This window comes from Mastigoproctus giganteus, chromosome 12 (genome assembly GCF_048544385.1).
Source record: "Mastigoproctus giganteus isolate SK-2022 chromosome 12, ASM4854438v1, whole genome shotgun sequence".
In the NCBI taxonomy this organism is placed as follows: Eukaryota; Metazoa; Arthropoda; class Arachnida; order Uropygi; family Thelyphonidae; genus Mastigoproctus; species Mastigoproctus giganteus.
Genome location: NC_143586.1, coordinates 27,244,457 through 27,262,471, shown reverse-complemented (window position 1 = coordinate 27,262,471; position 18,015 = coordinate 27,244,457). Strand labels below are relative to the sequence as shown.

General features: G+C 40.9%; 1 protein-coding gene across 1 annotated transcript in view; it reads right to left on the bottom strand.

Annotated features, from left to right (window-relative positions):
• Positions 1–2,729: 2,729 nt before the first annotated feature.
• Gs1l (pseudouridine 5'-phosphatase-like Gs1l) overlaps positions 2,730–18,015 on the bottom strand; it is a 71,980-nt gene continuing 56,694 nt past the window's right edge. Inside the window, exon 4 of the mRNA XM_090385635.1 lies at positions 2,730–3,121. Within this exon, the coding sequence (XP_090241761.1) occupies positions 2,945–3,121 (177 nt within the window). The 3' untranslated portion in view covers positions 2,730–2,944. The remainder of the gene's footprint in view (positions 3,122–18,015) is intronic.

Here is an 18,015-nt window from a genome sequence, read left to right as displayed (position 1 = left end):
TTTTGCTTATTTGCTGTACAAATGAAGAAATATATGACAGATTGGACCTCAACTTTCTCCAGCATATCTCTTCTTGCTGTATTGATGGCTCTGGCTCAGTAACCTATCAAGCTAGAAAAATAAATAAATATACATTAACTTAAGAGTACATATACACTGCCCTACAATTAATATCCGAACATCTGCCTTTAGACAAAAAAAAAGCTTTTATTGTGTCATTTAATATTTTGTGTTGAAACCTTTTGCTTTTATGACTGCCTTCAATCTTCAAGGCATACTGTCAACCAGCTTTTATTAAATGTCAGGTGATATGTTCCTCCACTTGGCCTTTAATGCAGTCACCAGTTCGGCCTTGTTCTTTCGGCGATCTTAACGTGCACATACCTGACAATCCAATACATCTCAAAGATGCTCGATAGTGTTCGGATCAGTACTCTGGGCTGGCCAATCCAGCTTTTCCACACCCATGTCCCCAAACCACTCTATTACGACTCGTGCAGTGTGGCATGGGCCTTACCCAAAGTATTGCAATAATGTTGGAAGTGCATAATTACCAGGCTGTCCTGGTATCGTACAGCATTCATGGTTTTGTTGATAATGACTAATGAGCCCAAGCTAAACCATAAAAAGAAACCCATACCATGACACTGCTTCCACCAAACTTCATTGTTGGGATGAATACAATCAGAAAGGAACTGTTCCCCTGGCATTCGACACACCCAAGAACAGCCATCCGATGGGTAGAAGTTTATTTAAGTTTTTGTTGTGTGGGGCGTACACTGTGATGTATAGAGAGAGTGGGGGAAAGACTGAAGACTGGAGGGGAAAGACAGAAGTATGGGGCCAATAGGAAAGACGACCCCAGGTATCAGTGCGGCATGCCCATGCCGCACCAGGAGAAGTAAACAGGGGGACGGTCCCCCCGCCAGGATATGGAGAGAAAGTGGACCAGACTAGGTGTTCAACCCAGATCACCAAAAGGCGAGGCAACAGCATAGCTGCAGTTACAGTCGTGGTTTTTGATTGCCAGTTCAGAATCACTTCAGATGGGTTACTGCGGTCAGTCATGGTTTTTGGATGTTTAGTTCAGTGTTACTTCAGGTAGGTCACAGTCTTGGTTCAGTATCTCACTAGTCTCGTGTTCGTCTTATGGGGTCAGGAAGAGGAGTGTTGACTCTGGTCAGTTTGTAGTACTGCTTTGATGTCAATTCAGGTAGTCATATTTGTTGAGAGCATCAGTCCTGGCCTTTTTTACCAGGTCATGAATGGAGAGGTATCTTTGTTGGTAATTTCTTCTGATCGGTTGAAGTCATGCGGTATGTTCATGCTGTAGGCTTGAATATCTCCTCCTTGGTTAGTTTCAATGGAGTTCTTCTATTCAGTTCACACTCTTCGTTTGTCCATAGGAGCTTTCCACTGCTCTACAGTCCAGGATTCGCGCTCCTTACACCATGTTAATTGGCACCTAGCATTTGTTGAGGTGATCAATTCTGTTGAATGTGTCATCTTGGATGCCCACTTTTGCATTTACCATGCTCAGATCCATTTAGGATATCATTCTTGTTGAAACAGTTCTGTAGTCTTTAACCATAAATTCAATAACCTTACCAACCAGGGAAGTCAAAAGAGCAGCCTCACTGATCTATAACTGGCTGTCATGTCATTGGCTCCCCCCTTACATATTGGGAAGACCGGCACTTCTCTAATCCAAGGAAATAATCTCCCTAATGATGATCTTGTTAACAATACTAACAGTTGGATGCACTCATCTGCTGCATTTTTCAGTGTAATTGGATGAAAATCATTTGCCCTTTGGGATTTACACTCTCATATCAGCAAGTTTTCAGGTAAGTGTTTCTATGGTATTTATTATGTCAATTATTTTACAACAGTTCAACTGATACCTTAACACTAATGTGGTTTCAATAGTAAAGATAGTTGCAAGGTACCTGTTCAACTTGGCTGCCATTTCATCTGGATTGTTGATTATGCTACCACTTTAATTTTGCACAGAGCCTACTGAATTTAATTTCTGCTCTTCAATTCAAAGGGTGGCTTCAGTAATTCAATAACAGAAGTCTGGAAGCCAAGATCATGGCAGTTCTTGAGGCGTATAGGGGAGTTGTACCTCTCTGCTCCAAGCTGGAAAATGTGTATGTTCCCAGACATCACGTTAGCATTAAAACTTGGTGAAACAATAACAAGATGAAAAGTTGGTTCTGTGAGTTTGAAGTTGGACAGCCAACATCCATTTACTGTCCAACTTCAAACTCACAGAACCAATTTTTCATCTTCCTTGTTTATTCATTCAGCTGCTGTTTTCTGGAACAACCTTCCTTCATACGTATTTCATGAAAATTACAGTCTACAGAAGTTCAAGTCCAATGTCAACAAATATCTTCTTTCGTCTTCTCAACCTCCAACCCAAGCACGGTACTAAGTACTATAGGTTCTAATACCTCTCGTTATTGGGGTTTACATAAAAAAAAAAAAAAAAAAAGACATTAAGCCAATGAAATAAGCTATTTACCAAACTGGTATTTCGATGATGGCTACATATTCTGATAATCAGAGATATGCATTTGCAAATTAATTTGCATTACTTTGGCTTAGATATGTAAAACAGAGAGAGACTGAATGTAACTCCTTTGCATCTGGTGATAACCTGACTTTTGGCTTGAACAAATTCTGTCCTCAAATTTAAAGAAAGAAATAAGTCAGAGACAGTATTTAGAAATAGAAATAATTAACATATATTTCTGATTTTATTTTGCAAGAAAGAATAAATCTTTAATTTGTACATTACTACAGCAGATGTCAAATTTAAAATGCAAGCTGTACAAATAACAATTATGAGTGGTTTCACAACAAATTTTAATTTGTCATGATTTTGTCAAATATAAACATATATACATATTTTACTATGCTTAAAGATAAAAATGGATTAACCATAAGACGGCAATCCAAACAACTGTGGTTGAAATTCTTCCATTGACTTCAGTACTTGAGTGGCCTTTTTGCATTGCTCAGGTTGGACCCTAGGATCTGGAATCATAACCACCTGCATTCCAGCAGCCACCGCAGCTTCCACTCCATTAGGGGCATCTTCAAACACTAAAACCTATATTTACATACAAAAATAAGTATTACATACTGATTTTTTGTTAATACAAGAAAAAGATAAAAAAGAGGCAAGTACAAAATAAAACAAGGGGAAAAAAAAAAATACAACAAAAAAAAAACAAATTAACCTCAATAATTCCAGCATACCTGGTAATAATCACAAACTACAACACAAATTTACCAAGGAGTTTCACATACAAATTGTGTAGAAAAATCAATAAAACAAGGGCAGAAAGGCAGAATAACTCCTCCTCCTCCACCCACCATAACCAACTTATATAGCATTATCATATTTACCCCCACCCAAGCTCCAGGGCCATCTTTTAGTGTTCAGGTACTCTCCATTCCAAAGCCCCACTATATTATATGAAATAAATTAAAATGTCCTTGCATTAAACTAATTTTTTGATTTTTAAAAAAAATTCCAAAGCATTTCTATAAATTTGGTTTTGAAGTTATTTCCACAACACTTATTCCAGTAGTAACGTAACTTGCAATATAAACATTGATTGCATGATTTTGCTAAAAGGTAAAGCTCAAGGTAGATTTAACTTGAAAATCGGCATTTAAAAATTAGCATTAGCATTAGCATTAGTAGAGGCATTTGATGCAAGAAAGCAAGCTTATGCAGCATCAGCCAAAAAAAAAAAAAAAAAACCACTCCCACTTCACCCCTCTGTTCGTTCAAAATACCTGTCCAGCTGAGCCTTAAACTTATTTAGGCTATCAACTTCCACGACAAGGGATGGAAGTCTGTTCCACCAACCAACCACTCGCTGGCTAAAGGCAAATTTCCGCACGTCTATCCTACATCTGTCTTTCCTCAATTTGAATTTATGCCCTCTCAGGTGATTATTCTGAGCGAGAGGAAGAATCTCATCAGCATTGAGCATGCTCAAACCATTCAATGCTTTATACACCGCTATCAGATCACCTCGCTGGTGCCTAGTCTGTGTGGCCCACATAATGAAAGTCTTATCTCATGTGGTTGCCCTTTGGCTGATCTCGCCATATGAGTTGCTTGATCTTTTGTCCCTTTCAAGTGGCACAATGTCTTTTTTCAGATGAGGTGCCCATACTTGGACACAGTATTCCAAATACGGTCTTACATCTTACACAGTATTCCAAATACGGTCAAATACGGCTTTATACAATTGGATTATGACTTCCCTATCTATACAGGATATTGTTCAATAAATCATCAACAGGACAACATGGGCTTTCCTGGCTGGCTGTTTGCACTGCTCAGAGGACTTCATATCTGCTCGTATTTTTGAATGAATTCTTGTTTGTTGCAACAACAGATGATGTTGATAAGATGTCCTGATGATAGCAATGTTTTAAATGATGAGGAAGATAAAACTTGGGATACGAAACTAAATAACTTCAAAGGTTGTATCGGAGTAGTAAATTATAGATTACTCTATCTCAACTGTGTCTACAGTAATGTCAGGAGTGTTGTGAATAAAATTTCTGAATTTGAACTCCTGGTTAGGACAACTAATGCTGATATCATAGGAATAACAGAAATGCAATGCCACATAGAAATTGGTTATTTGTTATTTGTTTTTTTTTAGGAGCATTAGCAACTAAGGCCATATTACTCCGGGGATATGCGGTGGTCATTCCCTGACCTTTCCGCATCCTCCGTATTTGGTGGCTCATGGGCTTGAACCCTGGTCTAATCAAGAAGCATGTGCTACGCACTGCTGCTCCTGCCCACCTGGCTACGGATGCGCCACTAGAAATTGGTGATGATGAGTTCCACTATGGTATGTATAATGTATTTAGGAAAGATAGAGAAGATATGAGGGAGGGTCATGCTTCTTATCAAAAGCAGCCCGAGTGCAAAAAGAGCTTTTGCTGAATCTGAAGTTAGGTCTGCCAGCATGGAATCTCTGTTATGTAAGTTAGCTGGATGCAAAGGAACAACGAAAGTAGGATTAATCTACAGACAAGAATATTGTGAAGAATATGATGAGAGTCTTCACATGCAGATAGAATGGGAAAGCAAGAGTGAATGTCTTATTATGGGTGACTTTAATCTGCCCCACAGATTGGAATAAGTGGGAGAAAATTCACAACATAGAAAACTTTTTTAAATCAAATAGATTATAATTAGAACCAACATGTTAGAGAAAGTACTAGGGGTGAGAATATTCTTGACCTTAACATTACTAACAAATCAGATAACATCACAGGGTTTAAAGTACAAGAACCATTGTCAGGAAGTGATCAGGCAACCATCAGTTGGAAGATGAAGAAAGATGTTGCAGTAGTTAGCATTAGCATTAGTAGAGGCATTTGATGCAAGAAAGCAAGCTTATGCAGCATCAGCCAAAAAAAAAAAATAATAATAATAATAAATAAATAAATAAATAAAAAATAACCACTTCCACTTCACCCCTCTGTTCATTCGAAATACCTGTCCAGCTGAGCCTTAAACTTATTTAGGCTATCAACTTCCACAACAAGGGATGGAAGTCTATTCCACCAACCAACAAACCACCCGCTGGCTAAAGGCAAATTTCCTCACATCTATCCTACATCTGTCTTTTCTCAATTTGAATTTATCCCCTCTCAGGTGATTATTCTGAGCAAGAGGAAGAATCTCATCAGCATTGTGCAGGCTCAAACCATTCAAGGCTTTATACACCTCCATCAGATCACCTCGCTGGTGCCTAGTCCCCAGACACTGTAATTTGCAAAACTTAAGCCTTTCTTCGTAAAAGCACCCCTTTGTTCCATTCACTAATCTTGTTGCCCTTCTCTGTACTCGTTCCAACAGCTCTATATCCTTCTTAAAATGAGGCCTCCAGACCTGTATACAGTACTCAAGGTGTGGCCTGACCATTGCCTTATACAAGGGAATGATCACCTCCTTATCCCTGCTAGAAAAATTCCTATATATCATCGACAAAACACCATGAGCTACTCTTGCAGCCTGTCTGCACTGTCAGAAAACTTCATATCTGCCTGCACAACCACCCCCAGGTCCCTTTCATTCTCTAACACTGTCAGTGTAGTACCACAGAGTTGATACGTTGCTCTGGGGTTGCTGTTTCCCATGTGTAGTACTTTACATTTGTCAATGTTAAACTTCATTTGCCACCTCTCAGCCCATCTGCTCAACCTGTCCAGATCCTGTTGCAGTAGCATAGTGTCAGTAGTGTCCTTGACAACCCTGCCAACCTTCGTATCATCTGCAAACTTGGACATTAAGCTTGATATACCATCATCAATATCATTTATAAATACAGAAAGCAATAATGGACCTAATATTCAACCCTGAGGGACACCACTAATAACATTAGTCCACGATGAGCAGTGTCCATTGATTACCACTCTCTGTTTTCTCCCCCTCGGCCACCCCTTTATCCATAGCAGCAATTTGCCTCCAATGCCACACTGCTGCAATTTGTGCAGCAGTCTTCCATGTGCAACAGTATCAAAAGCCTTTCTAAGATCCAAGTATATAATATCAAAGTTATTCCCTGCATCCAGTTCTTTTGTGACTGCATTATAGTATCCAATCAAATTGGTCAGGCAAGACTTCCCCTTAACAAAACCATGCTGTGTCTGAGCTATAACTGAAGTCTTGTCTAGATGATCCTGCAGTGCTTCTTTAACCAGTGCCTCCATTAATTTTCCAGGAACAGAAGTTAAACTAACAGGTCTATAATTACTTGTGTCGCCCGTTGATCCTCCTTTGTGAATTGGGGTCACATTTGCACATCTCCAGTTCATGGGTACTTCCCCTGAGTCCAAGGAAGGGCTCATAATTATGGTTAAGGGTTACCTTACTTCCTTTGCTGCCTCCTTTATTTTAACTGGATAGATCCCATCCACCCCAGGTGCCTTTCTTGTATTTATCTTCAACAATTTGTCCTCCACTTTACTCTCAGTTATTACAAGATTCTCTAGCTTACTGCCAGAGTTGAATACACCTCTGGCATTCCCCTCGCTGAATAACTCTTCATGTGTGAATGTCGATGCAAAATATTCATTCAGTTTGTTAGCTACCTGAGCAGGATTATCAACAGTTGACCCATCGATATCAAGTGGACCAATCTGATTCATCCCCTTCCTTCTAGAGTTTACATAAGTAAAGAACTCTTTGCTGTTTTTCTTTGCATCCCTTGCCAAAGATTTCTGGTAATCTGCCTTCGCCTGCCTAACCTCCTTTGTAACTTGGTTACAGATCAACTTGTATCTATCATAGGCTTCTATGTCACATGTTAATTGGTATGTATCCCATGCATTTTTCTTCTCTGCCATATGTCTCATTAGTTCATCTGACATCCCCTTAGGCCTAAACCTTGAACATTTCTTAGTTGGTATGTAAAGCCTAGTAGCTTCCAAGATAAGTTCTTTGAATGCGTAACATTTTGAATTTGCTGTTGGTAACATCATCAGTTGGTCCCACTGTATAAAATTTAAATACTGTCTCAGTCCATCATAGTCGCCTTTACGAAAGCAATAACCCAGGACATGATATTGCCATGGGGGATGTCTTTGTGTGTGCACGATGCAAGGAGTGTATCGAAATCAGGCAACAACTCAGCGTTCTTATGGGCCTATATGAGAGCTTGAAGGACAGGGTTGATGCCCTCGAAGGAACTAAATTGAGGGACCCATCAAGCTCTCAGCTGCCCACATCAACGCCAGAGCTTGCACTTGGTCATCGCGCAACACAGCGGCAACCCCCAAGGCAGAATGCGCTGGTCCCAAAGGAACTAGTAGTTGTTGGTGACTCTATTGTCAGGGTAACGGGGAACATGCTTTGTAAAAAGGATAGGTGGAACAAGACCAGGGTATGTCTGCCAGGGGCAAAGGTTGATGACGTTGTAGAGCAGATATCATCTTTTAAGGGCACAAAAGGTGATCTAGTTGTACACGTTGGCACTAATGATATCAAGAGTAGGAGACCGGCAGAATTGCTTAACAAGTACAGGTCACTGTTGAAAAAAAGCCGCGAAATAGTGTTGAATTTGAAAGTGTCTGCAATTCTGCCCAGACACGATAGGAGGGAGTATATGATGAGAGCCTTGTTGATCAATTCGGCCCTGGAAAGATTGTGCAATGCTCAAGGGATAGAATTTTTTTCAGCCTGGACTGTACTTGTTAACAGGAGAGATTGCTTCTACAGGGATGGGATACACTTAAATAGAAAGGGTGCAAGAATATTTGCTGATGCTATCGAGGCAGTGTTATGTGGGTCGGAAAACTGCTAGCTTGGGGGTGACAAAGACGAATAGGCACAATATGGCCTTAGCAGCCCTTGTGCCATTAAACAACATACCAAACAACCAACAAAGACGAATAGATTAACAGTAGCCACTGGCAGAGGTGAAAGAGATTCTTGCACTGCTTCTATTGGAATGAGCAGAAGCCTGAAAAACAAGATGCAGGATATTTCAGAGACTGCTGGAAGTCATTGCGGTACAAGTAAACACATGAGTTGTGTTAGGGTAGCTAAGAATAGAAATAGGTGCATGTATAGTTGCGTGTACACCAATGCTAGGGGTTTAGTAAATAAATTTGATGAATTTGAGGTATTGCTCAAAACATCAAAGGCAGATATTGTTGGGATATCAGAGAGACGTGGTGTCACACAGATATAAGGAATGTAGAACTGGAATTTGGGGAGGACAACGTCTACAGAAAGGATAGACTGGATAGGAAGGGAGGAGGGGTTATGCTATTAGTTAAGAAATACATAAAATCCAAGGAAGTGAAGCCAGTCGACATAGCTGGACAGTGCAGTGTCGAGTCAGTTTGGTGTGTCATAAGCATTGGGAGATCAAAATTGAGAGTAGGAGTGTGCTATAGGCATTAGCATTAGTAGAGGCATTTGATGCAAGAAAGCAAGCTTATGCAGCATCAGCCAAAAAAAAAAAAAAAACCCACTTCCACTTCACCCCTCTGTTCGTTCAAAATACCTGTCCAGCTGAGCCTTAAACTTATTTAGGCTATCAACCTCCACCACAAGGGATGGAAGTCTGTTCCACCAACCAACCACCCGCTGGCTAAAGGCAAATTTCCGCACGTCTATCCTACATCTGTCTTTCCTCAATTTGAATTTATGTCCTCTCAGGTGATTTTTCTGAGCTAGAGGAAGAATCCCATCAGCATTGAGCATGCTTAAACCATTCACGGCTTTATACACCTCTATCAGATCACCTCGCTGGTGCCTAGTCTCCAGACACTGTAATTTGCAAAACTTTAAGCCTTTCTTCGTAAGAGCACCCCTTTGTTCCATTCACTAATCTTGTTGCCCTTCTCTGTACTCGTTCCAGCAGCTCTACATCCTTCTTGAAATGAGGCCTCCAGACCTGTATACAGTACTCTAGGTGTGGCCTGACCATTGCCTTATACAATGGAATAATCACCTCCTTATCCCTGCTGGAAAAATTCCTGTATATCATTGACAATACTCCATGAGCTACTCTTGCAGCCCGACTGCACTGCTCAGTGAACTTCATATCTGCCTGCACAACCACCCCCAAGTCCCTTTCATTCTCTACCACTGTCAGTGTAGTACCACAGAGTTGATACGTTGCTCTGGGGTTGCTGTTTCCCATGTGTAGTACTTTACATTTGTCAATGTTAAACTTCATTTGCCACCTCTCAGCCCATCTGCTCAACCTTTCCAGATCCTGTTGCAGCAGCATAGTGTCAGTAGTGTCCTTGACAACCCTGCCAACCTTTGTATCGTCTGCAAACTTGGACATTAAGCCCGATATACCATCATCAATATCATTTATAAATACAGAAAACAATAATGGACCCAACACTGAGCCCTGAGGGACTCCACTAATAACATCAGTCCACGATGAGCAGTGTCCATTGATTACCACTCTCTGTCTTCTCCCCCTCAACCACCCCTTTATCCATAGCAGCAATTTGCCTCCAATGTAACACTGCTCCAATTTGTGTAGCAGTCTTCCATGTGCAACAGTATCAAAAGCCTTTCTAAGATCCAAGTATATAATATCAAAGTTATTCCCTGCATCCAGTTCTTTTGTGACTGCATCATAGTATCCAATCAAGTTGGTCAGGCAAGACTTCCCCTTAACAAAACCATGCTGTGTCTGAGCTATAACTGAAGTCTTGTCTAAATGATCCTGCAGTGCTTCTTTAACCAGTGTCTCCATTAATTTTCCTGGAACAGAAGTTAAGCTCACAGGTCTATAATTACTTGTGTCAGCCTTTGATCCTCCTTTGTGAATTGGGGTCACATTTGCACTTTTCCAGTCTATGGGTACCTCCCCTGAGTCCAAGGAAGCTCTCATACTTATATCTAAGGGTTTGCTTACTTCCTTTGCTGCCTCCTTTAATATAACTGGATAGATCCCATCCAGCCCGGGTGCCTTTCTTGTGTTTATCTTCACCAGTTTCTCCTCCACTTTACTCCCAGTTATTTCAAGATTCTGTAGCTTACTGCTAGAGTTGAATACACCTCTGGCATTCCCCTCGCTGAATAACTCCTCATGTGTGAATGTCGATGCAAAATATTCATTTAGTTTGTTGGCTACCTGAGCAGGATCATCAACACTTGACCCATCAATATCAAGTGGACCAATCTGATTCATCCCCTTCCTTCTAGAGTTTACATAAGTAAAGAACTCTTTGCTGTTTTTCTTTGCATCCCTTGCCAAGGATTTCTCGTAATCTGCCTTCGCCTGCCTAACCTCCTTTGTAACTTGGTTGCATATCAACTTGTATCTATCATAGGCTTCTGTGTCATGTGTTAATTTGTATGTATCCCATGCATTTTTCTTCTCTGCCATATGCCTCATTAGTTCATCTGACATCCATTTTGGCCTAAACCTTGAACAATATTTCTTAGTTGGTATATAAAGCCTAGTAGCTTCCAAGATAAGTTCTTTGAATGCTTCCCATTTTGAATTTGCTGTTGGTAACATCATCAGTTGGTCCCACTGTATAGAATTTAAATACTGTCTCAGTCCATCGTAGTCACCTTTACGGAAGCAATAACCCTTCCCTTTACCCCTAATGGTAGTTACCTCTTTGAGTAAATCCCACATCAGCACACTGTGATCACTGCCACCTAGTGGTTCATTTATCTGCAGATTCTTAATGCATGAAGAATCACTGCTGATAATCAAATCAAGAGTATTACTCCCTCTAGTTGCCTCCCGAACATGCTGATGTAGAAAACAATCATCCAATAAATCCACAAAAGCCCTGCTAGTGTGTGAGTAACCAGCCCCCAAATTCCAGTCAATATCTGGGAAATTAAAATCTCCCATAAGACACTCTGATTTACTGGCCCACTCTATTTCCCTGTACAGTTCCTTATTATACTCATCAGAGGCCTAAAGACTCTGATGAGTATAATAAGAAACTGTACAGGGAAACAGAGTGGGCCAGTAAATCAGAGAGTCTTCTAATAGGAGATTTTAATTTCCCAGATATTGACTGGAATTTGGGGGCTGGTCACTCACACACTAGCAAGGCTTTTGTGGATGTATTGGATGATTGTTTTCTACATCAGCATGTTCAGGAGGCAACTAGAGGGAGGAATACTCTTGATTTGATTATCAGCAGTGATTCTTCATGCATTAAGAATCTGCAGATAAATGAACCACTAGGTGGCAGTGATCACAGTGTGCTGATGTGGGATTTACTCAAAGAGGTAACTACCATTAGGGGTAAAGGGAAGGGCTATTGGTTTCGTAAAGGGGACTACGATGGACTGAGACAGTATTTAAATTCTATACAATGGGACCAACTGATGATGTTACCTACAGCAAATGCAAAATGGGAAGCGTTCAAAGAACTTATATTGGAAGCTACTAGGCTTTACATACCAACTAAGAAATATTGTTCAAGGTTTAGGCCTAAATGGATGTCAGATGAACTAATGAGGCATATGGCAGAGAAGAAACATGCATGGGATACATACAAATTAACACATGACACAGAAGCCTATGATAGATACAAGTTGATCTGTAACCAAGTTACCAAGGAGGTTAGGCAGGCAAAGGCAGATTACGAGAAATCTTTGGCAAGGGATGCAAAGAAAAACAGCAAAGAGTTCTTTAGTTATGTAAACTCTAGAAGGAAGGGGATGAATCAGATTGGTCCACTTGATATCGATGGGTCAACTATTGATGATCCTGATCAGGTAGCTAACAAACTAAATGAATATTTTGCATCGACATTCACACATGAGGAGTTATTTACCGAGGGGAAAGCTAGAGGTGTATTCAACTCTAGCTGTAAGCTAGAGAATCTTGTAATAACTGTGAGTAAAGTGGAGGAGAAATTGTTGAAGATAAATACAAGAAAGGCATCCGGGGTGGATGGGATCTATCCAGTTATATTAAAGGAGGCAGCAGAGGAAGTAAGCAAACCCTTAGCCATAATTATGAGAGCGTCCTTAGACTCAGGGGAGGTACCCACAGACTGGAGATGTGCAAATGTGACCCCAATTCACAAAGGAGGATCAAAGGCTGACACAAGTAATTATAGACCTGTGAGTTTAACTTCTGTTCCAGGAAAATTAATGGAGGCACTAGTTAAAGAAGCATTGCAGGATCATTTAGACAAGACTTCAGTTATAGCTCAGACACAGCATGGTTTTGTTAAGGGGAAGTCTTGCCTGACCAATTTGGTTGGATAATATGATGCAGTCACAAAGGAACTGGATGCAGGGAATAACTTTGATATTATATACTTGGATCTTAGAAAGGCTTTTGATACTGTTGCACATGGAAGACTGCTGCACAAATTGTAGCAGTGTGGCATTGGAGTCAAATTGCTGCTGTGGATAAAGGGGTGGCTGAGGGGGAGAAGACAGAGAGTGGTAATCAATGGACACTGCTCGTCGTGGACTAATGTTATTAGTGGAGTCCCTCAGGGCTCAGTGTTGGGCAATTATTGTTTTCTGTATTTATAAATGATATTGATGATGGTATATCACGCTTAATGTCGAAGTTGGCAGACGATACAAAGGTAGGCAGGGTTGTCAAGGACACTATTGACACTATGCTGCTGCAACAGGATCTGGAAAGGTTGAGCAGATGGGCTGAGAGGTGGCAAATGAAGTTTAACATTGACAAATGTAAAGTACTACACATGGGAAACTGCAACCCCAGAGCAACGTATCAACTCTGTGGTACTACCCTGACAGTGGTAGAGAATGAAAGGGACCTGGGGGTGGTTGTGCAGGCAGATATGAAGTTCTCTGAGCAGTGCAGACGGGCTGCAAGAGTAGCTCATGGTGTATTGTCAAGGATATATAGGAATTTTTCTAGCAGGGATAAGGAGGTGATTATTCCCTTCTATAAGGCAATGGTCAGACCACACCTAGAGTACTGTATACAGGTCTGGAGGCCTCATTTCAAGAAGGATGTAGAGCTGCTGGAACGAGTACAGAGAAGGGCAACAAGGGGTGCTCTTACAAAGAAAGGCTTAAGTTTTGCAAATTACAGTGTCTGGAGACTAGGCACCAGCGAGGTGATCTGATAGAGGTGTATAAAGCCTTGAATGGTTTGAGCATGCTCAATGCTGATGGGATTCTTCCTCTCGCTCAAAATAATCACCTGAGAGGGCATAAATTCAAATTGAGGAAAGACAGATGTAGGATAGACGTGCGGAAATTTGCCTTTAGCCAGCGGGTGTTTGGTTGGTGGAACAGACTTCCATCCCTTGTCGTGGAAGTTGATAGCCTAAATAAGTTTAAGGCTCAACTGGACAGGTATTTTGAACGAACAGAGGGGTGAAGGGGAAGTGGTTTTTTTTTTTTTTTTTTTTTTTCTTTTGGCTGATGCTGCATAAGCTTGCTTTCTTGCATCAAATGCCTCTACTAATGCTAATGCTAACCCTTCCCTTTACCCCTAATGGTAGTTACCTCTTTGAGTTAATCCCACTTCAGCACACTGTGATCACTGCCACCTAGTGGTTCATTTACCTGCAGATTTTTAATGCATTAAGAATCACTACTGATAATCAAATCAATAGTATTACTCCCTCCAGTTGCCTCCCGAACATGCTGATGTAGAAAACAATCATCCAATAAATCCACAAAAGCCTTGCTAGTGTGTGTGTGACCAGCCCCCAAATTCCAGTCAATATCTGGGAAATTAAAATCCCCCATTATAAGACTCTCTGATTTACTGGTCCACTCTATTTCCCTGTACAGTTTCTTATTATACTCATCAGAGTCTTTAGGCCTATAGCACACTCCTACTCTCAATTTTGATCTCCCAATGCTTATGTCACACCAAACTGACTCCACACTGCACTGTCCAGCGATGTTGACTGGCTTCACTTCCTTGGATTTTATGTATTTCTTAATTAATAGCATAACCCCTCCTCCCTTCCTATCCTATCTATCCTTTCTGTAGACATTGTACTCCCCAAATTCCAGTTCTGCATTCCTTATATCTGTGTGACACCACGTCTCTGAAATCCCGGCAATATCTGCCTTTGATGTTTTGAGCAATACCTCAAATTCATCAAATTTATTTACTAAACTCCTAGCATTGGTGTACCCGCAAGTATACATGCACCTGTTCTTTATCTTAGCTACCCTAACACAACCTATGTGTTTATTTGTACCCCAATGATTCCCAGCAGTCTCTGAAATATCCTGCATCTTATTTTCCAGGCTGCAGCTCATTCCAATAGAAGCAGTGCAAGAATCACTTTCAACTCTGCCAGTGGCTACTGTTAATCTATTAGTCCTTGTATCCCCCCAATCTAGCAGTTTTCCGACCCACCTAACACTGCCTCGATAGCATCAGCAAACATTCTTGCACCCTTTCTATTTTAGTTAAAGGTAAAGGCAAGGGTTTTAACTTAGAAGAGGGAACATTGACAGTTTAAGGTGATATATGGCATCTGTGAATTGGGCGGACTGCCAAGGGATGGCGAATACATTTCAATTATGGAACACTTTTAAAGCAAAAATCCATGAATGCATACATACATACCTTTAAGAAAATATTATTATTAGTAGCCATATAGAGCAAGGAGGCCTGAGGCTTATGCTGCACCAGCCAAAAAAAAAAAATTCCCCGAGTTACCCTGAGAGTGAAAGAGAGAGAGAGAGAGAGTCAGAAGTAGAAAGGAATCACCAAGAAAGAGAAGAATGATGATATCTAGCTCAGGACGCTGGGTTTGCCAAGCCCATACTCACCCGATGTCAGCCCCTGGGAGGAGAAGGCCAAAATGGATGACTGCAGAACTGGCTGGTCATATAGAGCAGAAAAAGATTGCATTTGACAGTTACAGAGCGATGAAAAGTACCGAAGCCCACAACACACAAGTTTATCTGTAATAGTACCACAAATAAGGTTAGGGAGGCCAAGGCTGCATATGAGAAAGCATTGGCTAAGAGCAATAATGGGGACAAGGAATTTTTCATGTAGTAGTAGTAGTAGTAGTAGTAGTGGCACATGATGAAAGAAAGCAAGTGTAGGAGCTTATGCAGCATCAGCCAAAAAAAAAAAAAATCACACCATTCCCTCCAAATGCCTGTCCAGTTCCTCCTTAAATTTATTTAACCTATCAACTTCCACAACGACAGATGGAAGTTTGTTCCAGCAATTAACCACCCGCTGGCTAAAGGCAAATTTCCGCACATCTATTCTACATCTGTCCTTTCTTAATTTGAACTTATGTCCCCATAGGTTGGTAATCTGAACAAGTGGAAGGATCCCATCAGAATTCAGCGTGCTCAACCCATTCAAGGCCTTATAGACCTCAATCAGATCACCGCGCAGGTGCCTAGTCTCCAGCCACTGCAATTTGCAGAACTTAAGCCTCTCTTGGTAAGAGAATCCCTTCATTCCCCTCACCAATCGTGTTGCTGTTCTCTGTACACGCTCAAGCAAATCTACATCCTTCCTAAAATGAGGCCTCCAGACCTGTACGCAGTACTCAAGGCGTGGCCTGACCATTGCCTTATACAGAGGGACAATCACCTCCTTTTCCCTGCTAGCAAAATTCCTATATATCATTGACAAAACCCCATGACCCGCCCTAGCAGCCTGTCTGCACTGCTCAGAAAACTTCATATCTGACTGCACAATTACTCCCAGGTCTTTTTCATTTTCTACCACCTTAAGTGTAGTACCACACAGTTGGTACGTTTCTCTGGGGTTACTTCTACCCATATGCAGTACTTTGCATTTGTCAAGGTTGAACTTCAGTTGCCACTTCTTAGCCCATCTGCCCAAATTATCTAGATCCTGTTGCAGTAGCACACTGCCATTACTGTCATTAACAACCCTGCCAACCTTTGTGTCATCTGCAAACTTCGACATTAAGCCTGATATACCTTCATCAATATCATTGATAAATACACAAAACAACAGTGGACCCAACACCGAACCCTGTGGGACTCCACTAATAACATTAGTCCACGAAGAGCAGCACCCATCGATTACCACCCTCTGTCTTCTCCCACTTAACCATCCTTTTATCCATTGTAGCAACTTACCCTTAATACCATTCTGCTCCAATTTGTACAGTAGTCTTCCATGCGCAACAGTGTCAAAAGCTTTCCTGAAATCCAAGTATATGATATCAAAATTATTTTTTGCATCCAGTTCCTTTGTGACCACATCATAATAACCAATCAAATTTGTCAGACAAGACTTTCCCTGTATGTATGTGAATACAACAAAGAAGAAAGCTAATCAGTTCAGACCCTTGTGGACTAGATGTGGGAAAGTCTTAGATAACCCAGCTGACGTTGCAGATGAATTGAATGGGCACTTTGCATTAGTCTTTACTGATGAAAGACCGACCCTTCATGATGTGAGGAGGCTCTGCAAGTGAGCTGAGCCATGTGAAATTAGTGATGTCACAATCACAGATGATTGTTTATTAGAAAAACTTTTGAACATAGAGGAAAGTAAGACTCCCGGAGTTAATGGCATATACCCTGTAGTTTGGAGGGAGAGTGCAAGGGAGTGTATTGAACCATTGAGGTTAATTATGAGGGCATCTTCAGACTTGGGGAGATTCCTTTCGATTGGAGAAGTGCCAATGTATCGTCAATACATAAAAGCAGTTCTAAGAGTGAAATTGGTAACTACAGACCAGTTAGTCTGACTTCCATGTTAGAAAAAATCTTAGAAGCAATGATTAAGAGTACAATCCAGGGACATTTTGATAGATATGGCATTCTGAAGGGCACATAACACAACTTTGTTAAAGGAAAATCATGCTTAACTAACTTAGTAGGCCATTTTGACAGTAACTCATGAGCTGGATTTAGGGAATAATTTCAGCATAGTTTATTACAATTTTAGCAAAGCATTTGACTCAGCCCCTGATGACAGGTTACTGTATAAGCTTGAACAGCTTACTGTTCAAGTAAGCTGTTCAGGATTACTGCTAAGATTCTAAGATGGATTGCTGGATGGCTGCAGGGCAGAAGGCAGAGGGTTGTAATTAATGGATATTTTTCAGATTGGTGTAACATCAAGAGGGGGGGGTCCCTCAAGGATCTGTTTTTGGACCACTGTTCTTTCTTGCTTTCATAAATGACATCAATGAAGGGATAGAGGGCATGATGCCAAAATTTGCAGATGACATAAATATTGGCAGAGTTGTTAATGAGCAGTGCTCCTTCAGGATAACTTGAACAGATTTCAGAGAAGTGCCGGCTATGTTTCAATGCTGCTAAAAATAGCAACCCACAAATAAATTATACACTTGGTGGGGTTGAATTATAAACAGTGGTGGAGGAAAGGGATATGGGAATTACAACACAGGCAGATATGAAGTTTACTGAACAGTGTAAACAGGAAGGCAGGAAAGCCCATGGTGTCCTATCGATGATTTATCAAACATTATCCCGTAGAGATAGAGAGGTCATAATCCCACTATATAAGGAAATTGTAAGAC